The 26,843-nt window shown below is 38.1% G+C and overlaps 7 protein-coding genes, 1 long non-coding RNA gene and 1 pseudogene across 20 annotated transcripts; 6 read left to right on the forward strand and 3 right to left on the reverse strand.

Moving 5' to 3' along the window:
• The first annotated feature begins 124 nt into the window (after positions 1-124).
• Positions 125-9,508, forward strand: LOC124342670 (FGGY carbohydrate kinase domain-containing protein-like). 5 transcript variants are annotated; one of them, XR_006918921.1, is made up of 14 exons: positions 125-397; positions 462-609; positions 679-715; positions 779-853; positions 913-1,150; positions 1,223-1,350; positions 1,418-1,591; positions 1,658-2,013; positions 2,076-2,150; positions 2,218-2,495; positions 2,564-2,648; positions 3,080-3,211; positions 8,879-9,024; positions 9,401-9,508. XR_006918921.1 is itself a non-coding variant. In XM_046795761.1 (11 exons), the coding sequence occupies exons 1-11, from the start codon at positions 357-359 to the stop codon at positions 2,643-2,645; spliced, it is 1,632 nt and encodes a 543-aa protein (XP_046651717.1). In that variant the 5' UTR covers positions 127-356; the 3' UTR covers positions 2,646-2,881. The 5 variants fall into 5 exon arrangements, 1 of the variants encoding a protein (XP_046651717.1); XR_006918920.1 differs by lacking the exon at positions 3,080-3,211; XR_006918923.1 differs by lacking the exons at positions 3,080-3,211; positions 9,401-9,508 and adding an exon at positions 9,122-9,200.
• LOC124342715 (probable tRNA N6-adenosine threonylcarbamoyltransferase, mitochondrial) lies at positions 2,730-4,765 on the reverse strand. Its single transcript, XM_046795842.1, has 9 exons — positions 4,561-4,765; positions 4,340-4,503; positions 4,025-4,283; positions 3,831-3,959; positions 3,620-3,759; positions 3,490-3,557; positions 3,279-3,427; positions 2,996-3,207; positions 2,730-2,930 (listed from the first exon to the last, which is right to left on the reverse strand). Exons 1-9 carry the CDS (start codon positions 4,651-4,653, stop codon positions 2,825-2,827), a joined length of 1,320 nt encoding a protein of 439 aa, XP_046651798.1. The 5' UTR covers positions 4,654-4,765; the 3' UTR covers positions 2,730-2,824.
• Positions 4,563-7,107, reverse strand: LOC124342747 (ecdysone receptor-like). Its single transcript, XM_046795886.1, has 4 exons — positions 6,656-7,107; positions 6,297-6,595; positions 5,861-6,233; positions 4,563-5,796 (listed from the first exon to the last, which is right to left on the reverse strand). The coding sequence occupies exons 1-4, from the start codon at positions 6,873-6,875 to the stop codon at positions 5,558-5,560; spliced, it is 1,131 nt and encodes a 376-aa protein (XP_046651842.1). The 5' UTR covers positions 6,876-7,107; the 3' UTR covers positions 4,563-5,557.
• On the reverse strand, positions 7,114-12,796 carry LOC124342565 (solute carrier family 12 member 3-like). 6 transcript variants are annotated; one of them, XM_046795559.1, is made up of 24 exons: positions 12,644-12,796; positions 12,238-12,309; positions 11,974-12,177; positions 11,582-11,917; positions 11,360-11,519; positions 11,200-11,295; positions 11,117-11,135; positions 10,812-11,049; positions 10,629-10,743; positions 10,424-10,563; positions 10,257-10,362; positions 10,089-10,189; positions 9,792-10,029; positions 9,608-9,729; positions 9,409-9,544; positions 9,140-9,351; positions 8,837-9,078; positions 8,582-8,778; positions 8,401-8,524; positions 8,235-8,344; positions 8,062-8,176; positions 7,861-8,000; positions 7,688-7,799; positions 7,114-7,618 (listed from the first exon to the last, which is right to left on the reverse strand). In XM_046795559.1, the coding sequence occupies exons 2-24, from the start codon at positions 12,259-12,261 to the stop codon at positions 7,483-7,485; spliced, it is 3,423 nt and encodes a 1,140-aa protein (XP_046651515.1). In that variant the 5' UTR covers positions 12,262-12,309; positions 12,644-12,796; the 3' UTR covers positions 7,114-7,482. The 6 variants fall into 6 exon arrangements, with proteins under 6 accessions (XP_046651515.1, XP_046651514.1, XP_046651517.1 ...); XM_046795558.1 differs by having other exon boundaries at positions 12,238-12,320; XM_046795561.1 differs by having other exon boundaries at positions 12,238-12,329; positions 12,644-12,795.
• LOC124342970 lies at positions 10,986-11,475 on the forward strand. Its single transcript, XR_006919043.1, has 3 exons — positions 10,986-11,144; positions 11,233-11,302; positions 11,386-11,475. It is a non-coding gene; the product is annotated as an uncharacterized LOC124342970 (long non-coding RNA).
• A 1,376-nt stretch (positions 12,797-14,172) lies between the features above and the next one.
• LOC124342761 lies at positions 14,173-15,990 on the forward strand. Its single transcript, XM_046795904.1, has 7 exons — positions 14,173-14,633; positions 14,695-14,810; positions 14,885-14,932; positions 14,989-15,127; positions 15,189-15,424; positions 15,486-15,630; positions 15,687-15,990. Exons 1-7 carry the CDS (start codon positions 14,381-14,383, stop codon positions 15,809-15,811), a joined length of 1,062 nt encoding a protein of 353 aa, XP_046651860.1. The 5' UTR covers positions 14,173-14,380; the 3' UTR covers positions 15,812-15,990.
• A 1,888-nt stretch (positions 15,991-17,878) lies between these two features.
• Positions 17,879-20,894, forward strand: LOC124342702 (annotated as a pseudogene).
• Positions 20,895-21,965: 1,071 nt separating this feature from the next.
• Positions 21,966-24,421, forward strand: LOC124342697. Of its 4 annotated transcripts, XM_046795814.1 has the most exons (6): positions 22,009-22,038; positions 22,107-22,179; positions 22,503-23,500; positions 23,570-23,929; positions 23,988-24,071; positions 24,132-24,421. In XM_046795814.1, the coding sequence occupies exons 3-6, from the start codon at positions 22,583-22,585 to the stop codon at positions 24,210-24,212; spliced, it is 1,443 nt and encodes a 480-aa protein (XP_046651770.1). In that variant the 5' UTR covers positions 22,009-22,038; positions 22,107-22,179; positions 22,503-22,582; the 3' UTR covers positions 24,213-24,421. The 4 variants fall into 4 exon arrangements, with proteins under 4 accessions (XP_046651768.1, XP_046651767.1, XP_046651770.1 ...); XM_046795812.1 differs by lacking the exon at positions 22,107-22,179 and having other exon boundaries at positions 21,966-22,038; XM_046795811.1 differs by lacking the exon at positions 22,107-22,179 and having other exon boundaries at positions 22,000-22,039; positions 22,518-23,500.
• Positions 24,422-25,068: 647 nt separating this feature from the next.
• On the forward strand, positions 25,069-26,717 carry LOC124342866. The gene is made up of 6 exons (XM_046796068.1): positions 25,069-25,234; positions 25,554-25,785; positions 25,994-26,085; positions 26,176-26,265; positions 26,329-26,396; positions 26,458-26,717. Exons 2-6 carry the CDS (start codon positions 25,575-25,577, stop codon positions 26,543-26,545), a joined length of 549 nt encoding a protein of 182 aa, XP_046652024.1. The 5' UTR covers positions 25,069-25,234; positions 25,554-25,574; the 3' UTR covers positions 26,546-26,717.
• The last annotated feature ends 126 nt before the right edge of the window (positions 26,718-26,843 follow it).

Here is a 26,843-nt window from a genome sequence, read left to right on the forward strand (position 1 = left end):
TTCTTTACTTCTCGTATTCAATAAATTAAGCATTGCATATTTTAATACTCATTTCATGATCATGTTATAACCTATTCATGAGCAGTGATTGATGGGCTATCGTGACAATGCAAATTAGGTCCTTGTGATTTGATTGACATTAAATACGCTGACACACCTGCTGATGTGATAAGACATCATGTATCTAAAAAACTATTATTGGTCTATCGAAATCGAAAGATATACTATCCCTTATCGATCACCATTATCTTTGCCATGTCCTAGTTAAAAACACAATAATAGTATCCTTTTTTAATAACCTTAGGGAACGTTCAACACTGTTCACTTGAGACCAGGCGGTGAAATCAAACGTAAAGATGGCGGTATATTTCATTGGTGTCGACGTTGGGACAGCAAGGTGAAAATCACGACAATTTGTCCAGCTTAATAATTTGCACTGATCGTCCAGTATATTGTTCTAGTGTGAGAGCTGGAATTTTTGATCAAACCGGCCGATTGCTGCAAAATGCGACCCACGAGATAAAGATTTGGAATCCAAAAGGAACGAAAGGCGATTTTTATCAACAGTCATCTGATGATATTTGGGAATCTTGCTGCAAAGTCATTAAAGTAAACTTATTCAACTATGTTCATGTTTTGCTTTCTAGTTTTGATTTGCAACTTTCATTTCTTTGGTAGGAAGTGGTTGAGGGCATTGATGCAGATTCTGTTGCAGGTTGGTTTTTTTGGGGCATTAGATTGATTTTTATGTTATGTTAATCTCTTATTTCATTTGTAGGAATTGGGTTTGATGCTACATGTTCGCTGGTGGCTCTTGACAATGAAGATAAGCCAATAACGGTTAGCCCAACAGGTACTAGGCTAATGTCTGTCAAATCATGATGCATGCTCAACATTAATTCTTAAATATAGGGGAACACGAGCAAAATGTTATCATGTGGATGGACCACAGAGCAGTCCAGGAGACTGAAGTCATCAATGCTTTGAATCATTCTGCCTTTCAATATGTCGGAGGAAAAGTTTCCATTGAGATGCAGCTTCCAAAACTTCTTTGGCTTAAAAGAAATCTCTGTGAAACTTGGTATCAGACTAAGAAATTCATGGACCTGCCAGACTTTCTGACATGGAAGGCCACTAATAGTGATGCTAGGTACAATTTGAATTGTAGTAAACACATCCAAGTCATTAGGCCTACTACATACTTATAAATGTTTTTGTTTAGATCCCTTTGCAGTGTGGTATGCAAATGGAACTACATAGTTGATGAATCTGGGTGTCACGGTTGGCCCAGTGACTTGTTTGAGCTAGTTGGACTACAAGAACTTTTAGAAAACAATGCAAGTCTCATTGGTATGTTAAGACAGTCACATCTTTGTCAGATATATATGGAAATATTCAATTTAATTTATAATGATAGGAAGCAACATCAAATTCCCTGGCTCTCCACAAGGCTCAGGTCTGACATTTTCTGTTGCCCATGAGTTGGGATTAAAACCAGGCACTCCGGTCGGCACTTCCCTGATTGATGCATATGCAGGAGCCCTTGGATTATTTGCTTGTCATGCCGATGCTCCAGTGGATCAGAGACTAGGTAATTGAGAAGACATGATGTATAAATCTGCAAACACCATTAATATTTAAATCAACATTCGCACAGCACTCATTTGCGGTACTTCAACGTGCCATATGCTGAGCGTATCTCAACCGACATTTGTCAATGGAGTGTGGGGTCCATACGCCGATGTCTTACTGCCGGGAATGTGGTTGTTGGAAGGCGGGCAAAGCGCTACTGGGAAATTATTGGACCATATCGTCGAGACGCATCCGTGTTATACGTCGTTAAAAGAGCGATTGCCGTCAACGATTTCCATTGCCGAAGAACTTTCTCGAATCCTCCATACCATGTCACGCCCGACTGGACGACCCGTTTCCAATTTGACTAAAGATGTCCATGTGTGGCCGGATTTTCATGGCAATCGCTCTCCTTTAGCGGACCCTAATGTTAAAGGCATGGTAAGGCACTACAGAAAATCTGGAGGAAAAATAAAACTGACATTAAAATATTTTATTGGTAGATTTGCGGTATGACTTTGGACGCGTCAGAAGAGAACCTAGCGTTGCATTACCTGGCCACCATTCAGGCTTTATGCGTAAGTTATCTTACCTCCCACGCAGCATTTTTGTAGATAATAAACTAATGATTATTTTCTTTTTTAGTATGGGACTCGTCATATAATCGAATCTATGAGAGAACGCGACGTGGAAATTGGGTGTTTGTTGCTTTGCGGTGGATTGACCAAAATCGACTTGTTCGCTGTCACTATGGCCGACGCCGTTGGTCTGCCCGTTGTTCTCCCCAACAAGAAAGAGTCTGTTCTTCTCGGTTCAGCGATGCTGGGAGCCTGCGCTTCAACGCATTTCTCCTCTCTCAACGAAGCAATGATCAAAATGGGTGGTCATGGAAAAACAATTCAACCGAACCAACAAGACAGAAAGTACGATTGAAATATCGAATAACCGTGAGAGCGCTTATTCTAGTAAATTTTACGATTTAAATTTTCAGGTTCCACGATCGCAAGTACAGAGTGTTTATGAAAATGCTGCAGGACCAAAAAGATTATGAAAAGATCATGAACTCCAACTAAATTGTAAGTGCAAGGACGACATTCCATTTTCTTCTACCCAGTGAACCACACTTGCATGGACTAACAACTATCAACTGTAGTGTTTCTTCTTAGTCAACTGTTATTCCCTCCCTAGCAGGATGTATTAAAGTTGATTTAATGTAAATAGAATGTAGTCGAATTAGTTTAAGGCATTTTTATTACTGACTAACATTCACTTTCTTTGGCAGCAATTTAATCCACTTCTTTTTCAGAGATATGTTCATGTTCCGCACGTCTTCTGTCATATCGACGCCTAATTTCGCCCTATTTATAATTAAGGATAATTTTAATTTCACGCCATGAAGTGAATTTTTTAAAAATGTGTTTACTTGGGTTCAATGTCTATGGCGTCGATGTCGTCGGCATTTTTGGCGATTCCAATACCTGCCGTCCATTTTTCCATCCCGTTCCAGGCAATCATGATTCCGTTATCGGTGCATAGCTTCGGCGGTGGGCAAACAAGGGTGTAGCCCATTTCGGCGCAGATAATGCTCAGGTATTTGCGGAAGTAGTCGTTGCATGCCACGCCTCCGGATACAACCTAGGTAATTTTTAAACCGTACCGTCTGTCACCAGTAATCATACAAGTCACGATTGAAGCGGCTTTTGTACCAACTTTCTTGGGCCTTCCGGTATCATTTGTTTCATGTCCACGTAATGCATTCCGCGTTGTAGTCGTCTGCAGATGTGGGAAAATAGAGCGTGCTGGAAACTTGCGCACAAGTTGGCAGCAGACGGTAGCACTTGATCTGCTTCCGTGTCTGCAAAAGAAACACATCAATTTCACTTGGCTTTCTCCAGATAAATCTTGTCTGTAGCTTACTGTGAATGATTTCTTCGCGTCCTATATGTTTGTAGACTTTTTCTCTCAATCCGGTGAAGCTAAAGGAACTTTTAAAACAGACAGAATTACTTTTTACCGTAAAGCTCGCAATTTAAAAGTTTCTCAATACCAGTCATTATATTTAAACATTGGTTGATTTCCGTATTCAAAGGAAGTAACGTCGCCTTGCGTAGCCAACATTTCAATAGCTTTCCCGCCGGATAAAGTAGAAAAGGCAGGCATGTTTCTCAATTTGAGTCTTCTAGCAACCTTTTATTTAAAAAAAATAAAACATGTAGTTAGTTTTTATATATTAGTGCGGTATGAATATTAAACCATACTTTATCGAGCACTTCTCCAGGGGCACTGTCGACGCTTTCTCCCAGCAAGAGAAATTCATCGACATTTTTCGCCACAGCCAGTAAACAGTGTCCACCAGAGACTAAGAGCACTAGAAAGGGGAAATCGACCTTCCAAAGATAAACAGTTGCGTGAAAATTATGAGAAAGCCAGACTTGATCGAATTGAATTTTACCTTTTCCACCATTCGAGCTGTCAGGGCATGGGCTTCCATGTGATGAATGGGTATGAATGGAACATTCCATGTTTTGCACAGTTGCTTGGCGAATTCAGTGCCTACTACCAGGGAAAGCGGCATTCCTGGTTTTACTGTTGCTGCAATTGCATCAAGATCTTTGACTTCCAAATTTGCATTTTGAAGGGCAGTTTCCACAATTTGAGAGATATTTTGAATATGTAGATCTCTTGCTATTGGAGGAATAATCCCACCCATACTAGTCAGAATTCAGTTTAAATATTCCTTCAGATTATTTATCAAAAATGTTCTTACGCCAAGTGGGTTTGCAGTTGAGAATGCAAGGCCTCTCCTATTATGTTGCCTTTAGAGTCAACAATTGCGGCACCTGTATCATCACAGCTAGTTTCTATTCCAAGTATGAGACTTTGTTGTGATCTTGATGTGTGAAAACACCTTGGCTTTGTTTCATTTGTTTTCTAAATTTAAAAGCTACCATTAAAAAAAAATCATTGTAAGTTTAAAATAGTTGTTACCCAAATGCCTTTGATTAATGAAGAACTAGAAAATTGATGATAACATTTGTTGAGATGAAACAGTTTGTTTTTCTTTAAAAAAAGATTGAGCATTTTCACAGATACTTAAATGGTTTTCGTAGACTTTTATTTTGTATTTTTGTTTTTTCGATTTAAAAGAAATAAGCAAAAGCACAAAATTCAAAACACTTCAACAAGCAGACGATGTTCAGGCTGTCATGGCAATGAATCTTGGGTTCAGCAACACTTAACTATCACAATTTTTAACCGAATTATGGATTCGGTTCCTATGACTGTATGTATGTTACTGATTTCCCATTGTTTTGTCATTACCAATTTTATTAATTCAATGCGTAATGCTTGGGAAAGTTCTCTTTTCATTTTGCGTTCAATCGGTTCGGCTTTTTCATATACAATTCGTCATGCGCTTCTCGCAAACAGCGATGAGGTTCATTTTGCGGCACAATAGCTATTCTCAGAGGCTATTTCTATTTCTGAGAAAATTAATTCGTTTGGTAACTATTCGGTTGTTGATGTGATTTCAAAATATTGAAACCTTGTTATCTTAGCCTGGGAAGAACATCATTATGTCTTTATCAAGGGTTTTTGCATGTAGGGCCTACTAAGTACATAGAAACCTAGTTGAACATTAAACCTCTATCTGTCAACAGCTTGTGGTCATACTGTATGTTGACAATTTGCGTGTTCCTAAACAATATTTGATTTGGACTTAATCAGTTCATCACTCATCTGTTTAAAATAGTTATGATACGCACATGTTATTGACTTGTATGGGTTTCATTGAGCTCTGTAGTAAAACTGCTTAATCACGATTACAATACGCAATTTGATTTATATTCTGAACATCGGTTGTTGCCCTCGCTCTCTCCACTACGTCGCCATTCCAAACTTGCAAGCGATTTTCTCTTGTGCGTTATTTAATTAGTGTATTCCCATATTGTTTTTTAATTAAATTAATTTCTTTTTCACCTTAAAATTAGACATCCCATATTTCGACTAGAATAGGTGGCAGTTTCTTGTTTTTGAGCTTCAACGAGTTGCACATTTGAGAGTTAAGGTTGCTGAGCGTGCGCAACTCAATTAGGATCGATAGGAGCTTAGCTAAATGGTTCATTGGGCGATACGTTCGTTGATTCACCACGTAATCTTGCAGTGCTTCAACGTAAATATTTTGAATGTTTTCCACTTTTCGAGCCTCCACCAATCCAGATCTTTCTAAAGTTATAGTCAAATTCACGTCAATTCCAATTTTGCTAAAAACTCTCAACAACATTCCCACCCGAGAAAATATCAATGGCCGTGAGAAGTGCGTACTCTGCATTGTCGATTTTCATTTGGCAAAGTGTTTTGCCAAAGCGGAAAATCGAATCAACCGTGTCGCCGAGTCCGGCAATGCGGTACGTTTCTCGAGTGTACGACGAGTTGTTGGCGAAGAGGATCGAATCCGTTTTGGGATCGTAGCGTCGGGCGCAACGCAACATCATCACCTCGCTCGAACAGGCTTTGAGTAGCGTGATTTGATCCTGGCGGAGTAACGAATCGAAGCCGGGCAATCGTTTGGAAAAATCCACCGTCAATTTCACCGTCAGGATCGTCATCTCGGTCATGTGTTTGAATTGAAATTCGGCTTCCGATTCGTACATTCCTGGCATCTTTATGCGTGTTCCGTGTTTTTATTTTTTTTCAAATGAATTTTTTAAGTGCGATTTATTTACCGAAATCTTTTTCATGTCGTCTTCAGAGGGTACTTCAAATTCCGCCTGGTAGTAAATCAGTCGGTTGATTAAATTCTCGACATCGGCGCTGATTTGTTTGGTCGTTTCTTTTCCCCTGGCCGATTTCATGACGACACTCACCGTCGTCGAGACTTTTCCTTCCGAGCGCATGCCAACCGTCAGGCACTTTTTCAACCGGCATTGTTGGCACTTGCGCCTCATGTACATGTCAATGTCGCAACTGCTATCGTATTTGCACTGGTAAACTTCTTTCTTCACTATACTCCGCCGAAAGAATCCTGCAATGGATTTTGGTTAGATTAATGACGAAAAAAATTATTTTATAATTAATTGTGTACCTTTGCATCCTTCGCAAGAGAGAACGCCGTAATGAAAACCTGAAGCTAAATCACCGCAAACTAGACATAATTGTGTGGCTTGTGATTTTGATAATTTTTTGACAGTATTGTAACTTCGTTTTGATTTGACGGGTGTTTCGTTGTATAAATCTCCTAATCCTGTCGCAAGTTTTCCTGAATCGTTCCGGTCATTTTGATGATGGAATGTGCTGGCCAGCATTTGTGTTATTCCAAAAATGAATTCTGGTTTAGAATTGGCAGTATTGACAGAGAAGTGTCAAAGAAAGAGCGACTGGTGCTCAACTGACGTTGTTTGCTTCACTCAAATCACTCATTCACCGTTGTTGAAGTTTGTAATGGGTAGCTTTTATTTTATTTTTTTTTCAACACATGTGTGTGACGCAGCTGCGGCTAATAGAGATGTTTTTTTTTCTCTATAGAAAATGTTTTCGTGTGCGTAGTTAGTGAAGGTGTGCCGTGTATTAAGATGACTTTGCGGATGTACAAATTAACATAGAAAATCATTCATGTGTTTGAGCAGTTGTCGATGCCATTATATTGCCTGCCCTCGTGTTTTAAATATCAAAACATGTGTGGGGAAAGGGAATGAGTGACGTTATCAATTTTCCTCGCAGCTGTTTATAATTTAATAATTTATTCCAAATTTTTAAAGCTGCTAATTTCCATTAGATTAAGTTGGCAGCTTTATTAATTATTTGTTTTATTCAATTTTTACGTAACAACGATTCAACTATAGTGTGCGCGATTTTTGAAAATGGTCAAATTCAATGGCTCGATTGAAAAGAAAATTTTAACCTATGAAGATTTTAGACGTAAAATGTCAAAACGGATGTTTGATTTCCACGGACGAGCATAAACGGAGGCATATTAGCAGTGAGAGCTTCCAGCCAGGCCATGTACAGTGGAGCACTCAGAGTTTCGCTTCGAGGCATCGGTAAAGTCCTGTTTAGGAAAATGAATAAAAATTAACTTCTGATTTGATTGTTAAAAGATAATTTATAGTTTTCTTACATCACAACCATGTTGGAATCCGAAGAGTGATCCAGGAGTAATTCTCTTAATTTGAGATGACGATTCGTTTTGTATTGGAAAATTTCGAGTTCCTCCTCAGTTATGCGAGGCCCTGATTTTGAATAAAGTTAAAATCCAAAATAGAATTTAATAGGAGCTGTAGTAGGACGTACCGTTTGTCCTCGGTTCGAGGAAAGGTCGAATAAGTCCATCGAACCATTTCTTGGTTTTCTTTTTGGGAGCTTCGTCAACGTCGCTGATAATCACAAGGTCGGAATAATCGATCCGGAATTTGGATAGTAAAACTGCCATCCTAGAAAGGTGAAGGAATTTTGTTATAAATCCTCTTAATATGGAATTACTGAAAAACCAACCCTTGTTGTTCTTGTTCCAACTCGTGGACGCCGGACGCTGTACAGAAAATGCGCAGTCGAGTGTCTGACCAATTTGATCTGCTGTTGATGATGACCGGCAAAAGAAGTGTCAAACCTAGTCACGTAGACAAGATTTAGGGAAACTGGTTTACTTATAAACTCGTTATTTCTACCTCCATCGTCGCTCAACCACCAAATATCGATGGTGTCCTTTTTCTGTTTCTTTTGGAACAAGATGATCTTGTTCATGACACTTTTCGGCAATTCATTTCCTTCTGGGTCTCTGTTTAAAAACAAAAATGAAACCAAAATTCTAAACAAACTCAAGTCTTATTGTACCTAAAAGTAATAGCTAATTTTTTGCTCTTTTTGCTTTTCTTGTTTCTTGTTCCAAGTACTACAGTTCGTCTTCGTTCACTTGGATCGAATGACGAGTCTTCTCCAATAACATTCACGTTGTTTTCTGAAAATAAAATTTTGCTGATTGAACTCGCAACTCTAGAATTATTTTTAAAATTACCATTTGACGAGTCTGGATTCGGTGAAAAGTTTGAACCGTTGCTGGTAACCGACCATTCGTACGCTTGATGACTTGAACTCTGATCTTTGGAGAGCTTGTTCAGGATCAGGTCGTCTATGTCAGCCAAAATTTCTGAACAGTCGAGACCTTCTTGTAATCGGAGGATGGTAACTCCCACGTGCATTTCGAACCCTGTACTGTAAAGAATATTAAATTTTCATTATTTATGTTTTTAATACTGTAGCCTTAACTTACTGTATAGTCAACACATAATCATCCAATGATTTTTTATCGCAGGTTAACCAATCGTTTTTGTATCCCATCATCAGGATGTTGGGCTTCACTTTACCAACGCCAGAAAGGCCCAGCATGGCCGCCACGCCCGTGTGGAGATTTGAATTATCCGCAACGGAACAGAATCCTTTGATGTTGGTGAATCGCAGGTATCGATAAGCTTTTTGTTGCAGCTTTGACCGCATTTCAAATGTTAATCGTTCCTTTTTTGATCAATTTAATTAGTATAAAGGCATTGAATTATAGGATTTAAAACGTCCATACCTCGACAACATTTCCGCAGACCATCAGGGAATTATTTTTACAGATGAGATAGGCAAAGTCTACCAGAGCTGGGCGAGTGTTGGGGAGTCCCGTTAGAACTAAAATTTGTGGCCTGTAATTCTTGACGTGTTCCTCGATGTGAACGAGTTGTTGGATACTCGTCAAAGCGGCCCGATACGTTTGTGCTTGAGTCGATGATCCCCAGTTCACCTCTTTGAGAAAGCGAATTTAATTCCATGTTTTGTTTGTTTAATATTTCAGTGTCTTACCTGGTTTTCGATAGAGGACCACCATGTAGAAAAACGAGACAATGCCAATTGTTATCATGGCTATAGGAAGACTGATGAGGATCATGGAGGCGACGGACAATAGGCCCGTCAACAGACTCAGCCAAGTGTTGTAATACTGAAGGTAAGAATAAAATTATTATGCTAAATGATTCAGCCTTAAACCAAAATGTCTAGTTACTTTAAAGGTAGGTCGCCATCCGATCGGTTTGATTAAACTAACGTGAAATGTTGAGAAATTCATCAGAGCAAACGTGGCGAGGAAGAAATCGGAAATCAGCAAGGCTATCATGTCTAGCTGGGCTGAAAAATTCAAATTGCGTTAGTAAATTTAGTAGTTTAATCAAGAGAGTGGCCCTATTTACCAATAAGGACGAAAGCTAATGCCAACACAAAAGTGAAGGCAAAGGCCCGAAGCGGTTGCTTTGATTTCCCGTAAGTTTTCCCCCAAACGCCGACCATCCAGTAAGGATAGAGTTCATCCGCAGCGATGACTTCAAGCAATGCCGGGCAAGAAACAAAATCCGAAAGGGCTGAACTGATTGTAGCAGCGATGCAACCGACATAGTTCAGTGGAGCAAAGGCAGAGACCAAAGACATTGCCTGAATAAATAGGAATGAGAAACTATTAAATTTCCGCAATTCAAACTAGTTTTGCCTACCTGGTAATCATAATAGAGTCCGCTCGTGCAATCTGAACTATTGCCAGCAGCAGTGCAATTTAAATAGGTGCCGTTAGCCAAGTCCATAACACGTCCAGTAGCTGCAAGTGATATCCAGTAATCGTTATTACAGGATTATATTTCAAACTTGATGGAATTTATTCGAACCTTGCCGTGCCACTGTGGCAGCACAAATGATGGCCACTCCGGCGTAAGAGATGCTGCAAATAATAATGGCCAAGATCGTTCCTTTGGGAATAGCCGAATTTGGGTTCTAAAAAAAATTGGTTAATTAGGTTAATCGATCTTTATTTTGTATTAATAAGTGATTTAACCTTTAGGTCACCGGAAACATTAGCTCCGGCGAGGATACCAATACTAGCTGGAAAGTAAACGGAAAACACGGAAATGAAATTCTGCATTTGTCCTCCGGTGATGGTGTAAGCTGGATCCCAATTCTCGGTGAGTAAATCCACTAAATGTGATTTAGATTTGTTTAAATGAATTAATTTTACTAATTTGTTTTTTTGTCAAAGATACCGCTGTAGCCAATGAATCCTCTTGCTTCTTCCAACTCGGACGATGGCCCCATAATACTTCCGGCTAAGAAATTAGCTAATGACGCCAACATGATAACAAACATGATGTCTTTCATCTGTTTTCAAGGTAAGTTGTAATAGTTATTTAGTTGCCATGCTAATTTGATTCATTGAAATAATTAACCTTTGTTTCGTACTGGGATCCCAGACCACAGATTGCTGTGATAAATATCATCGTGACAGTTCCGATGATGCGGATGTCATTATCTGCTCCGTCGATGATAATTACTCCGCCGTATTCCAACATCATGTCCTGCAATGCTTGAGCGAATCCGACGACATTAAGGGAGCAATCCATCGCGTTGGCGATTGCGAAGATGATTCCGATGGATCCGCCAAATTCCGGACCCAAAACCCTTGACCTAATTTCCTCAAAATAATTTGTTTTTTTTCTAGAATTTTTTTTATGGCTTGAGTTTGGAAACTTACATGACGAAATAAGTGCCACCTGTAACAGGTAAAAGAAATGTTATTCCCAATAAGGAGACCAGAGAATAAAATTTTATTTTTACCTCCTCCTATTTCTCCATTTGTTGATATGGCAGACATGGACAAGGCCGTCACCAAAGTAATGAACGTTGAAATGGCAATGATGACCAACGTTTCGCCTTTACGGTAAATTCATTTTGATTCATTTCTTTTTTCAGGAATGTAGTTTAATAAATATCCCACCTATTCCCGCTTGGGCCACCACCCAGGAGAGTCGCAAGAAGAGCATAACACCCCAGATGCTCATCATGTTTCGGATTAAAACGCCTTCGATCCACCCAAATTTGACAGTTTCCACAACAGGTTCTTTTTCCATTTCATTTTGACTTTCATCAATTGTCGTCTGCCAAGAATGTATTTAATATTAAAGTTGATTTAGTAGCAGATGATGTCCAGTTGTTGTACCTCATTGGTATGTTGTAGTTGTACCTCCTCGTTTGCAGGATTGCATAATTCGTTCATTGTGGGCCGCCTGACGGTCGTTTGAACCTGTTGTGTTGGTTGTGTTCTGTAATGTTCTATACTGGGGATGACATCACGGCTCATTTTTCGATTCCTGTCATGCGAGGAAACAGTCGCTACACTTCCCTTTCGATTGGTTAAACCTGTGATTGAATTGTCGTTTCCAATTTGGGCTGATCCTTGCGGAATGTTTTCCATTTCTATTCCGGTTGGGACGTAGGTTGACACTTTAAATCGGCTTCCATCCGCAAATTCTCTTGCTTTCGTTACCCTCATTTCCTATGAGAAAAATAAGTAATGAACTCTAATTTGTTCAGTTGCTGTCGGCTAAACACCTGCTGCTGTTGACTTTCAGCCGCTGGATTATGCAATTCGTGCAAGGTAGGAAGAATTTCCATTTGGCCTTGATAACCTGTTCGGTATGAACTGCTGGCGTCGGTTTCATTCTTCATCTTTCCAACTTGTGTGTCAGAAATAACATCGATGGGTATGTTATTCACCTTTTCTTCCACCACACAATTTTCTTCATTTTCGATTGACTGTATCGGATGATCAATGGATTCAGGTTTTCTAAACTTTAGTTTTGAGTTTTTACTTACGTCTTCGAATGCCTTGTTATCCATTTCTTTATTTATTTTTTTAAATTTGAAATTGTTGCTGGCGATTCCTCTCTAAAAATGATCTAACATTTCTTTAGAAAACCCAGAATTTCTGTAACTAGCGGCTATATGTAGCAACGCAACTTTTAAATTTTTATTTTTTTTTAAACTAGACCAGACGACCCTAATGTATGCAAAGAAAACCGGTTGAAATTAAGATTCTTTTTTCTGATTTAATTTCATTTTTTTAGTTGTTTACAAGAGATTTGATGAATTAACTTGATTAGATTTCACCACCAACTAGCTTCTATAACTAATGAAAAACTGCTTTAACTTTAATAAGAAATTCTGTTATGTGAAAATTAACCGCAATCTGTAATTAATTTTTAATTCACTAGAATCTCACCTTAAGTTCTCGTTTGATGGCCCATAAAGGCAATGAAAGATGTTGCGTGTTGCCACCCGGCGCACTAGGTAAACTTGAGCACGTACGAATCTGTATAAAGTTACGGTGTTTTTTCGAACAAGAGTTTCACTGACCAACTTCAACAAGAGACTCGCTAAAGAAAAGAATATCCCCGACACATCTTTTGACCGGATAGTTCCCTAAAGGTATCGAGGCGGAGCTACACAAGTCAAGTATCTTTTTTTCCCTTTTAGTCTATCCTTTTACAGAACCGAACGCTTCTGGCAGTGACAGATATTTGTCCTCCATGAACAATTTCTGGAAAAAAGTGTCTACGTGAATTTGGGACAACAAAACTATTTTTAATTCAAATATTTAATGCTGGCATTTTTATGCGGTTTGATGTCTGAGTTGGAAAGAAGCCTTTTTTTTTGAATTTTTGAATTGAAATAGAAAAAGAAAACACTAGTTTGAATTGCTTCCAGCCTTTTGCAAGAACTTTTTTCAAAAATGGTTGCATGAATTATTCAAATCTGTTGTACATACCACGGTAATTGATTTAATTCCGTTAGAGTTGCTGGCCCAAAACTCGAAGTAAATACGGCTCTTGCCATATAATTATGCAAATTTGATATTGGATCACTGATAGGTATTAGACACAGGTAGTCTGGTAACTGGTATTTAACTTTCTTTTGCTTGCTATCATTTTCGATGGAAAAGTCTAGCGCAATATTTTTAAGTGTGTCGCAATAAAAAAATCCAGGGTAGAATCGATATTCCGACTGATCAACTCAATAATGATGTCGATTTCAAACTTGATGGCAGTAATAAGTCAACGATGAGAAATGACCCTAATTTTAGGCAATTTTCATGTTTTGCGTTAAAAAAAAACATTAATTAAATTTGTGTAGCGTGAAAATTCTAATTACGACACGAAACTGACCTATACCATCCAAATAAGATGGCGGTTGTCCACCCAGGGTATGGGTCGATATATGTTATTGGGAGGGGCAAGAAATCGGAACACGGGTTATTTTGGTGAGTTGTGGTGTTGATTGATGAGTACATATATGCTGATGAGAATAAAATTGAGACAAGATATCTTCTTTACTATTCACAATAGAAAAACAACGTTCTCCCCCTAAAAATGGGAATCCCGGCATCTGAATTTCGCAATTTCAAGTTTATTGTTTTTTAGATTAAAAAGAGATTTCAAACATTCCATGTCGGGTCTAGAGGGCGCGGCAAGAGATCGGATTTTATAGCGCACTACTGGACTTTATGGCACCAAGTAAAAAATGTTTTTAAATAGTTTATTTTGTCGTGTTGTCTTCACTTCTGATGCTAGAAATTATTGCAGGCCTATTCATTTTAACCATTTTAATTAAAGTCTACCGCAAGTAGCCGCATTAGCTGTACATTTTCATAAGGCTGTCTAGTGGCGCCACGGAGTCAGCTGTGGGTAGGACAAAGTTTGTCGTCGAGTTCAAAAGTTGGCAGGCCTGTTGTAATACGTAGCTACATCTTTAATTGAGAATCTAGTATCTAGTTGACCTCGTGTTAGTCGGTTTTCTGTTTTGAAGGCTAATTGTTCTTTTTGATATTGATTCACCTAAGCATATACTGAAATAATTTTTCTTGGGACTGATTGCCCTTCTTCAGTTTTATTTGTTGGCGACAGTTGTCGATTTGGGGCGTCCACTCAGATATATTAAATTGGTTGATTCGCCTGAAAACATGGCGGCAATAAACCGCTCGATAGAAGTGTGCCAAGTTATGGAAAGGGGTAATAATTCTAATCGTTCGATGGAAGTGGTCCAAGTTATAGAAGACAGGAACAGATATGTGACAAAAGAAGAATTTGAAGATCTAGAATCTCGAATCGAAGAATATGAAGAGAAAAGGATGTTTGAAAAAAAAGTGGAAGAGAAAAAGATGTTGGAACGTTTCAATGATCTCAATGACCGAATCATGATTGTGGACACAAAGGGTAAATTTAAAATTGTTTAAAAAGTTCTTTATTTATTTGATTATAAGTTTGTTTACAATAGATTTCAAGACCAACTTGAGAATAAAAATTTTTGAAAAGCACATGAAATCGTTGGACACAAGATGTAAGGAACTAAATGACCGCTTTGAGTCAGTGAGACCTGTCACCTCAAACGAGGTAAAATTCTTTGAAATTTTTTTATCAATATAGGCCTAGCACTAAACATTTTTTGTTAACATTCCATGGTTAAGACTATGCAAAATGAACTTGAGAAATACGATCTTGTTCCGTTAACAGTGGTAAGTTAATAGATTTTTTTTATTGACCAATTAATTTTGTTGTTGTTTAATTTTAGGAACAAATCAACAGAATGGCACACAATTCTACGTGTGTCGAGTTCATTGAGCTTTTAGTGCTAGCTGCGTTTCCTGATCGTTATTTTGAAGACCACAGTTTTGCTGATATAACGAACATGCAATTCATTGCACTCTTTCGTAATGGCATTTATTATTCATCGGAGACTATTCAAATTTTAGTATTTAATTGCATCTACAGAAATCATCGGAAGGTATTTCGAAAATGCAATCTTATTGTCGGGCATAACATTGAAGTTGTCGTTGCCTTGCAACCATGAGGCCAAAAGGGAGGTCGCCACCATAATGGAAAAAGAGATAAACTTTTGGAAAAGAGAAAATGGTTATAGCAGATCTGAGGAGCCAGTTATCCCCAACGCTCAACAACAAGACCGAAGTGGTAATGACCGAGAAGTACGCGTAATTCAATTAAGTGAGGTAATATTGTGAATGAATCTTTTGAAACCCAACCAAATTGTAATATTCTATTCGACTATAGAGAGAGCTGGATGCACTTGCTTTCAAGGCGGATAGTGTTGGTTTCATCGGCAAAGTTACCTTAGCCGCTTTTCCAGAGAATTATTTTTTGAAGACGGAAAATACATCAAAGTCACTCAGTCCGCGACAACTCGATTCAATTTATGGTATTTTCATATTCGAAGCATATTTAGTCTATAGATAATTACCATTTAGTCTACAGAGATGGTGATAAAGAAGATCTCCCAAGTTAAGCGACGTGGAAAGCCTAGTGTCCCGATATCGAAAGAAGCTGTTTTTCCAGTTATTTATCAGAAAATCAGGACTTTCCGTGCGAGCTACCGTTGAACCGTTTGTTGGTGTTGTTTTTAAGTTGTTAGTTGAAGTTCGCGAATGTTCGTTTTTATTATGTTGATTCTCGTCTGTGGTGCAAGTCGTGCAACCATTAGATGTTAAAATTTAAACCAAGAAGTGTTACGACAATTCAGAAATGATTAAAATACACAAGCAAGTTTCTCATTTCTTTACAAACTTTGCTTTTATCCAATAAGTCCAGGTGCAGCATTACAAATTAGCTGAAAAGTTAAAATTGCTATCATCTGATCACTGGTTGATTGATGTCTGGTACTGGCTAATCCATAGCCTACGTAAGTCCCGGCCACTCTATGGCAATACTTTAGTGCCATTTTTCGAACATCATAAATTAAACAATTTTTCAAACATATTTTGTAAAGTAAAAACTAAAAGTAAAAACTTTTGTTAAATTTTTGTTAAATTTGTAAATGTAATTTTAAAAGAAAAAACTAAATGTAAAATCAAAAGTCTATTTTTAAAAGTTAATTTAAAAAGCAAAAGCTAAATGTTATAGTAAAAATTAAATGTAAAAACCATTGGCTATTGTTAAAAGATAAATGTTAAACTAAAAACTAAACTTAAAAACTATCGAGTCCGCGAGCTATCCCGCCCCTCTTGTGCTGCCATCTAGCGACCGCTACTGCAAACGCCCATACAGACATAGAGATCGGCGTCTCTTGCTCCCCTCCCTATAGACCGTTGCGCCCTCTACATAAAGAGTGTGCGGAATACTACTGTTTAGCCACACTCGCAGTCTGTGATGGCGTAGTCACGTTTGGCACAAAGTCCAAATACTTCATACTCAATTGCTTGACATTTCACGGCTTCTTCAACCAAAAGTTTGCTTTATTATTCCATAGAGTTTGTCATTTCATTGTCATAATATCTCCATCTCATTATGTCTCGAGACATCATTTTTGAGGACTGTCAAACGAAAAAGCTATTGCAACGTCAGGCTGACGTTGCTATAGTGTATTTTGGCTATTGCAACGTCAGGCCGCTAGGTGCGCTGCAGTCTGACGTTGCGCTATCCCAGCGCACTGAGTCCCTTTCTATAGCTAAAATAATGTTGGAGGCTTGAAGCAATGTCAACCAACCACTTAATGCTAAAAATGGAAGATAATAGATAAGATAAAATAGCTGCATAAAATGACAGAGAGAATCAATCTGACGTTGCGCTTGCGCTATCCCAGCGCACTGAGTCCCTTTCGATAGCTTGGAGCAACGTCAGGCCGCTAGGTGCGCTGCAGTCTGACGTTGCGCTATCTTAGCGTACCCGAGTCCCTTTCTTAAGCTTGCAGCAACGTCAACCAACTACTTAATTCTAAAATTCGTGTATAATGTTGTATACCTGCATCCCGACTTGCACAGTATGTATAAACTCCTATAAATTCATAGGAGAATCAATCTGAATTTGCGCTATCATTCTTCACTTCGTCAGCCAACTCATATTTTAATGCTACGGTCAGGTGCGCTGTTGTCTGACGTTGCGCTATCGTAATGGGCCTCTTAGTACTGTAGTAAAGTATCTCCCGGAGCAACGTCAGGCCCTTTAATCCTGACTTTGCTACCCTCTACTGCTAGGCTATTACCCCCGTCATAGGCGCTGGATCAAAATCATTGGACATATGAAACTAATGCTTTAATTTTTAAAAGTGTCCAAAAAGAAAAATAAAGAGAATTTCTTCCTGGCGGGATTTGGCAAAACATTCATACAGTATTTAAGCGGGATCCAGTTATAGTATTATAAAGCTGTAAGAATGGAATGGGATGCAATATGATAGCGCAACGTCAGACTACAGCGCCTAGCGGCCTGACCTAAGTTCAGCATGGCCATAAAGAGAGGCTCAGCGGTAGGATTAGATTAGGATCAGAGATTCGGGTAAGCAACGCAAACGCTCCAGCAATATATAATGTAGGAATATATAGCGCAACGTCAGATTGATTCTCTCTAAAATTCATAGGAGTTTAAACATATTATGGCAGTATAAAACATTATACATGAATTGTAGCATTAAGTAGTTATTTGACGTTGCTCCAAGCTTAAGAAAGGGACTCGGTTGCGCTGGGATAGAGCAACGTCAGACTGCAGCGACGAAGTGAAGTAGGATAGAGACGATAGAGAACGTCAGATTGATTCTCTCTGACATATTATGCAGCTATTACATATTATTAGCATTATTTGAAATTTATATGCTCTACATATTTAAAATTAAATGGTTCATTGACGTTGCTCCAAGCCTCCAGCATAGCTATGCGCTGGCATAGCGCAACGTCAGACTGCAGCGCACCTAGCGGCCTGACGTTGCAATAGCCAAAATACACTATAGCAACGTCAGCCTGACGTTGCAATAGCGACGACCACTGTCAAATATGTGGATGTTCAGTAGAATTGTCCCTATTGGAAAACCATGTGTCCAATTGGTAATTTACATCATAATAATATATTGAATAAATTCACATGCTAAACTCATTTTCCCACTAGCATAATTCTAAATGAGCGGTCTGTTTCTGAAGTACAAAGGAGAAAGAAATTAGATGTGGACGTAAACAAAGTGAAACAATATCTAGGTAAACATAAAATTTAGTTCCGTCTCTATAAACTGGAGAATCCTTCAGGCTAATGCTTTTCAAAATTTTTTGCTACAGATCAGAGAATTCCTACTAAGGAAATTTGCCATTTGCTTGGAATCTCAAGAAGGACTCTATTTGAGTCTTAAAAGAGATCAACATTACAGCTAGACCAAAATACACAAAAATTGGAACGAAGAACTTGGAATCATATCTTACCAACACAATCTTCAAAAGAAACCCCAAATTTGGTAATTATTGAGATGAATAGTGTATTACATTACATCGTGAAACAATAACTAGGTAAACATATCATTTAGTTCCGTCTCTATAAACTGGAGAATCCTTCAGGCTAATGCTTTTCAAAATTTTTTGCTACAGATGAGAGAATTCCTACAGCTACTCATTCATCATCCACGGAGCCATTTACGGAAATTTTGAGGCATTTTGTCTGAAGTTTTCAATCTCTTGCGTTCACCTCTGTTTCAAGGTGTGGCTTTGGGCGCCCTTCTCGATTTTCTACAGGCATTGGTCGAGTTTAATGCACCTGGTTAGTGATGCTTTTTTCATTAGTTTAAACTGAAATCCTTTGATGGCAACAAATATTTACCACCCAGGATCTTGTCTTGGCTACCGCGATCTGTTGATGTTTATGATGAATTTGGCGTCGAAACCTGGTCTTCACAATACTGCTCATCATTCTGTCGCTCAGGCTGTTGCTTTATTGGTTGTAACTCAACCAGTTTCTGAAGCTTTTACATTGGTGCAGAATTTCCTCCAGGAGGCTCAGAGACATCATTCTGATTGGCAACACATTTTTGCGCTCCTTTGTATTGGAGAGATCGGCAAACGAATTGATCTTAACCAGGTTCCAGGGTTAGGACAAGCAATCAGCGATTCTTTCGTTCCACCCAATGAAGAAGTACGTCTATTACTTTCTCAACTATCTGAATCAATCTATATCCGTTTTCTACAGGTGAAATCTGCAGCTTCGCACGCCCTCGGATCGGTAACAGTTGGAAATCTTCCAGGTTTCTTGCCCTTTATTCTTACTCAGATTGAAAATCAATCGCGGCGCCAGTATTTGCTGCTCCACTCGTTAAAGGAAGTGATTACTCCGCTATCACTTGGAATCGAGGCCATTGCACAATTACGTCCATTTGTCCCACGAATTTGAGATCTTCTCTTCCGTCACTGCGAGTTTAATGAAGAAGGAACACGAAATGTTGTAGCCGAGTGTTTGGGAAAGCTTACGCTGACAGATCCTGAGGGATTGCTGCCACGTCTTCGAGCTGCTCTGAACTGCCCTTCTGCGTTGATGAGAAGTACGATCGTCACAGCAGCCAAATTCAGAATTTCCGATCAAGTTCAAACCATTGATCCTCTGCTGAAGCAATGCATGGGCGGTTTTCTTCAAACCTTACAGGTAAATAATAAGGTTTCATCTTGATTAACATAAACGGAACGTTAAGTTGAATCTGTAATAGGATGACGACTTGAATGTGCCACGAGTGGTATTCATTGCGTTCAATTCGGCAGCACACAAGAAGCCTTCGTTGGTCAGAAACTTGCTCGATTCCGTTTTGCCTCAGCTTTATAATGAAACTAAAGTTAGAGTAAGTATTCAATGATGGGAGTCTTTTTTGACGATAGAATTATCCTTAATTAATCAAAAAAAAATTAATTCGCAGAAAGAGTTAGTCCGCGAAGTTGAAATGGGTCCCTTCAAGCACACGGTTGACGATGGTCTAGACCGTGGTAAGGCCGCTTTCGAATGCATGTACACCCTTCTGGATTCGTGTCTTGATCGATTGGATGTTTTCGAATTTTTGAATCTCGTTGAACTAGGATTGAAAGGTTTGCTGTGTTTTCTTTCAAAAAGCACTCAAAACGTAACTCAATGTTCACGTTCTTTTGCAATTTATTTTCAGCTCATAACAATATTAGAATGTTGACGTATTTAATGGTCGCCCGTCTAGCGAATCTATGTCCTACGGCTGTTCTTCAGCGACTCGATCGATTTGTCGAACGTCTACGAAATACTTGCACCGCCAGAGTCAAGGCGAACGCTGTTAAACAAAAATATGAAATGCAAAATGAACTGAAGGTGGGTTCAGCTTCCTAGAATCATTTTTATATTATCAAATACTAGCGTCTCCAACTAAATGATTTGAACAGCGTTCTGCCATTCGAGCTGTGACTGCATTGCTGGTCATTCCTGATTCGGATAACAACCCACAACTTAACGAGTTCGTTCTGCATATTCGTTCATCACCCGATCTTCAGGTAATAAAATAACTACTGTTTCAATTTTTTCGTCTTAGAAATGAATGTGCTAACACCAATTATTTTTCAGATTCTTTTCGACTCTATCCAGAAAGATAGCTCCGGACCTCACGGGAATGCTGCAGGAGTATCCAGCGAATTGAACATGGATTTAAGTTAAAGTGGTATAAAACAATGTATCTATTAATGAAAGACAACCGAATACAAAGGAATGCTCTGATTTGCTTTCTTTTTTTCTTGTTGAAAAAAATTACAGTTATGTATTTCTCGATTATGAATATCTGAAATGACATGGGGGAAAAAGTTGAAATAACGCATCAGATTTTAATTTGAATCCGCACACTCTTTATGTAGAGGGCGCAACGCTCTATAGGGAGGGGAGCAAGAGACGCCGATCTCTAGGTCTGTATGGGCGTTTGCAGTAGCGGTCGCTAGATGGCAGCACAGGAGGGGCGGGATAGCTCGCAGACTCGATAGTTTTTAAGTTTAGTTTTTAGTTTAACATTTATCTTTTAACAATAGCCAATGGTTTTTACATTTCATTTTTACTTTAACATTTAGCTTTTGCTTTTTAAATTAACTTTTAAAAATAGACTTTTGATTTTACATTTTGTTTTTTCTTTTAAAATTACATTTACAAATTTAACAAACATTTAACAAAAGTTTTTACTTTTAGTTTTTACTTTACAAAATATGTTTGAAAAATTGTTTAATTTATGATGTTCGAAAAATGGCACTAAAGTATTGCCATACCACTCAACGTACGTTCGCCCTGCAAAAGTTGGGGAAGTTTCCACCCACCCACCCAACCTAGCCAGAAGGCATGCTGTCCTTCTGGCACAGCATTGCCAGTTTTGAAAGGGGATAGCCAAGGAAAGATTCGAATTCATACCTTAGCAATTTTTACAGGCTGAGTAAGCAATTAGCAATTAGTAGTCTAGTGGGTATAGCGGTGGATTCCCATTAGAGAGGTATTAGGTTCAAACCTGTGCAGGTTTTTATCCATTTTTAATCATTTTTAAAAAAATATAGGAAAAACAAGGAAAAATGATTAAAAATGGATAAAGACCTGCAAAGGTTTGAATCTAATACTACTCTCATGAGAATCCACCGCTATACCCGCTAGGCTACTAATTGCTTACTCAGACTGTAAAAATTGCTAAGGTATGAATTCGAATCATTCGATGGCTATCCCCTTTCAAAACTGGCAATGCTGTGTCAGAGGTATAGCATGCCTTCTGGCTACGTTGGGTGGGTGGGTGAAAGCTTCCCCAACTTTTGCAGGGGCGAACGTACGTTGACTGGCCGTAACTTACGTAGGCTATGGTTTACTCATATCACGTGGGTTGAGACAAATTTTTCAGGTATTAAATATTTCAAAAAAATAAGTAATATTGTAGAGGAAAATTTGTATTTGTGGTCTTATCAACAGGAAGTGGACAGATAAATCATGAGATTGAATTAGTGTGTTCGCAATGCTCGTTTGTGCCTCTACGTATATCTCGGTAGTTTGACTAGTTTCATTTCAGACCACGTTTTGTTTTATTGAATATCCCAATGACCACTACCTTTTGCAAATGTTAATGAAGAACTTTGAAAAGTATAAAAGTGGTGTGTGTAAGGAAGAATTGCATTATGGTATTGTATTATGGGTTCCTATCTCACTTAAGTTTTGTCAACATAGCTTAATAAAAGACATCTATCAAAATGTTACGATTTTTGCATGCTCTTGCTACTTACTAGCTGTTAATTATGAAACAATTTAACATCACAACAATTATTCTGAATACATTTCAATATATTAATCAAAATTTTTCTAAATCTTCAGGACAGATCAATCCACACAGATCAATCCACGACAGACTGATAAACTTTCACCTAGCTTAAAGTCGATTCATCTCATCGTCGATGGAGTGGAAACACCTAGAATCTCCAACTCTTTTTCCTGTTAACTCCTCAGTTTCTGAAGTAGAAAGAAGCCCATACTTAAAAGCCTTACTCGTTTCTGCAAAAGTGGACAGAAAAATGGATTATCATCCTTCACAACTTGATTCTCCAGTTTCCTTGAAGGAAGAGGAGGAGTCTACTCTGTGTCAACAATGGCAGTTCTCAATACATCAGAATCTGGAGAATCAAGTGAACTCTTTATTAGACAAAGTGAGTATGTCTTGTGCAAAAGGATACGCAATTAACCATAACTTGACTGGCCAAATCGAAAACATCGAGAATCAACAACGAAATCCCAGTTCACCAGATCGTTTGCCCAGCAGATTAGCGTCTCCATGGATTAAAGAAGATTATTTCTTGTCAGATGAGCGCCTCCGTTTCTTGTTTGATGACCCGAGGCTATTGCAGGAACTTGTGTCTGAGGAAAATCTCAGAGCTTCTTCCCATAATATTGATCTGGAAAATTTTTCAAACGGCGACCACCCGGCCATTCAGTTGGTGACTTTCTCTCGCCTTTGCCGTCTTTACGAGTCAGTTTTAAGTCCGATTAGTATTCGCCTAAGTTATTCTGGGACCACGCCTGTTATTCTGGTGATCAACTCGGAAGCTGAATACAAGTTTATCAGCATGAGTACCGAAATCACTGACATCCAGAAATTACCCGACTGCGCCGAAATTCCATTCATCATTTCCGAGCTACTCAACAACTTCGACGAGAAGATCGACCGCAATCGGTATATATTCCTACTGTACAACGTATACTACGAATGTTGGGAACTGGTTGGATCCCTCAGTGATGCTTCCTTCAACACTGCAATTACGGTGGAAACTCCATTCGAACATCCATCGGATGTTGTATTGGTTTCCGTTGAAGACCAGGTGTGAAAATTTTATTATATTCCAAATTTATACATTTCTTTCATTAACATTTAAAAAAAATTAATTCAGGACTGTGTTTTACTTCTGTCAAACGATCATCACATGGATGTCGAAGACTCTACTCAAACAGCCGAAGCAGACCTTCAGTGCATTGATGAGTTGACTACTGAAGCTATGCATCAACATTTGAATGACAATCCTCAAGAGGAGGATACTATGTTGCTACAGGATCGACTAGAGCATCAGATTTACTCTTGCCCGGATTTCATTTTCCCTTGGTTGATTGACATGATGATGTCACCTTCGATATCACCTTCGATATCACCCTCGATATCACCCCCTATCATAACGGTCGATGAAGATGAGCCAACACCGAAAGAACCTGAAATTGCACAAGTCAAAAAGTTCAAATGTGAAACTTGTGAAAAGGTAGTTTGTTATGCACTTTGTCTGTTCATTGTAATAATTCCTATGTTTTTATCTGCAGGTATTTCGTTTGAAATGTACTTTGAATGCTCACCAAGTGATACACAACCCAGCGAAATGGAAGCAATGCTCTTATTGCGATTATGTAATTTAACCCAATTACAGTTAGTACTTGCATTGTATTTACAGCATAATCTTTTTTTAGAAAACACCTCGATCTACTACAATGAAAAACCACGTCACGAGGTATCATTGGTGTGAAACTCAGAAAAAAAACGACGTTTAGTAACGTTTCCGTACTTCCCAGACCATTTGTTTGTTCAATCAGAATGGAATAATCCCTTCTGTTAAAATGTGAAACCCAACTTTACCAAGTTCAGTGAGAGAAAGGAAAATATTCTCAGAAGTATTGTGTTTCTTTTCTGTTAAAGGAATCAATTCAATTTATTCCTAATGTTAAAAGTGCACTTCCAAATAGATTGAAGACAAAAAGAAGTACTTTTTTGTTGATCGGGATCGAAAAGAAAAAAAAAATCGGTAACAACCCTGGGTTTTTCTTTGGAAATATGGAAAAAATTGTATTTTAGCATCTGAACCGCACTAGTCTTAATATCTCATTTCAAAAGAGGTCAAAACCATTACTTTATAACTGCTTAATTTCTAATGCCATTTGGGAGCTCTTCAGTTACCAAAGGACTTTGAGGAATTGAAGAGAGTACCACAGTCAATATACAGAGGAGCGCTAAAAATGATCCGCAATAATGGCTACTCACTCAGCTTAATCGTTGTACCTGTCAAGATACTTTTCGGTCTATTAAATTAAAATTTTCATTGCAGTGTAACTGAATTGGTAAAGCTGGTTAACAGTATTTAAAAAGTTGGAGCTCGAGGAGTTGGAGTTTGTGTGTTACGCCATTTACGCTATGGATTGTTTACCTCTGGTGCTCTGGTTGCGAAGTTTTATGCCCGATTTGTTTTATGTACCTTATCAAGTCAGAAAGAAGCACTTTGTTTGAAAAAAAAAAGAAGTTTTTTTTTTATTTAGTCATGTTTTAAATATTTTAAATAGAAAAGAATTCAAATGGCAATTGCATTCCAGCGATTCCGGAAGGACAAAATTCAATCGTGAATCTGGCAACCTTGAACCTGATAACAACTGTCAACGTCGGTCGACGTCATTCTTGCAATTTGACTTTTCTTAATCTTATCGTGTTATCAGTGTTATTGATTTTTATTTGTTTATTTTAATTTATTGGACTAATTTGAATAGGCTATAGATAGAACACCAAGAAGTTGTTATCTATTGAAGTAAGTAAAAACGTGGCCTAGTTAGTTATTTTTCCGCATGACATTGCAAAATGAGATTAGGCTACTTGAAATTAAAATGTCCATTTCCTTTCTACTAAAATTTCATTAAACTCCAAACTATGAAGTAGAAGTAGACATTAGAAATCATATTTACAAGCCTACTTAAGAATCAAACAATCTTGCACATGGTTATCATCTAGTAGTGAAAACTGTTAAACCAGTGTAGTCTATGGTACAACTCATCGAATATTTTCCATAATTAAAAGATTGTTACTTCTGGACAGCCTCATCTCATTCTTTTATTTTGATTGTTCCAAAGGATAAAACCTGATTCCCTAAGATGACAAGAACCCGCAGTGCCTGTGATTCAACCATTGGCAGTAAGGATGTGGTCATCAGCGAACATGAATCCTGTGTGATAGATGGCTTTGTATTTTTTTCGTTTGCGACGGCCGATGATCAACTAGCATTTTCACGATTATCAACGAGTGAACTGCGCGAGGTTCCTGTACTCATTCATCCAGTTGCCCCAAATATTGCTGAAACTAAAGGTAATAAAACATTTTAGCATCTTGAAATTGAATGAGGAATTACTAAGAGCAGTACCTGAACATGATTTTGATTGCCCATATTTTCGCCATTTCCAGTCCTTTACCTGAGGGATCATATTTTGTTGAATATTGTAATCTCCTATCTTTCTCCAGTGAATTAGTAACAAAAATTTATATTCTTTTTTTCTTTATTATCCACTTCTATTAGATGTACTCTTCATCGACTGCGGCACTTCCGATCTGAAAGGAAATACAGATAAGACTCATCGCGAGAGAAAAACTTGCTCTTTATGCGGGGAGGTACTTAAATATAGCATTGAAGTTTTCTGCTTATTGCCTAATAATCAGTAATTAGAGGTTTGCTAGTTAACATTTCTTTCTTGTCTTTAGGCATTCGCGTTTGAATTTTCTCTCGAATTTCATCTTCGTTACATTATCCCGAAAAATTCAAAAAAACTTTACTGTGAATTTTGCCCCCATGTAAGTCTTCAAAAATCAAAATGTTTCACAATTTTGACAGTACAACTTATTCTGTATTACCAGATCTCTTTAAGCGGTGAAACTATGCGAATGCATAACCAACATGTTCACGGCAAAAAAATCTTCGACCGGTAATTAATTAGTAATTAATTATTAATTGTTAATTTATAATTATATCAATACAAATTATAGGTATAAAGGCGAAGATTTTTTAAAAGAACTGTGTGGTGGAACAGTTCCAACCTGTAAGCCATTGTGGTGGAACAGTTCCAACCTGTAAGCTAACCATGTTTTTGAACCAATTCTATCTTTTCTTCGTGTGACAATTTGAAATCTCTTTTTAAAATCATGAAAACGCAAACGCAATTATTCGTTGCCCATTGGGTTATTGTGTTCATTAATTATTTTACTTTTGTTCTAGAATTCAAAATAAACTATCATTTCAGTTTAAATATGGGGAGTACTTTTAATTGAGATGAAGAAAACGTTATTTATGTTCTGCTGTAATTCATTCATTCTAAATAGTGCTATTTTACTCTGACGGGAACGTACAACAACTTCGTAACTCTGGCGGCAGT

The sequence above is a fragment of the Daphnia pulicaria genome, chromosome 6 (genome assembly GCF_021234035.1).
Source record: "Daphnia pulicaria isolate SC F1-1A chromosome 6, SC_F0-13Bv2, whole genome shotgun sequence".
Taxonomy (NCBI): Eukaryota; Metazoa; Arthropoda; class Branchiopoda; order Diplostraca; family Daphniidae; genus Daphnia; species Daphnia pulicaria.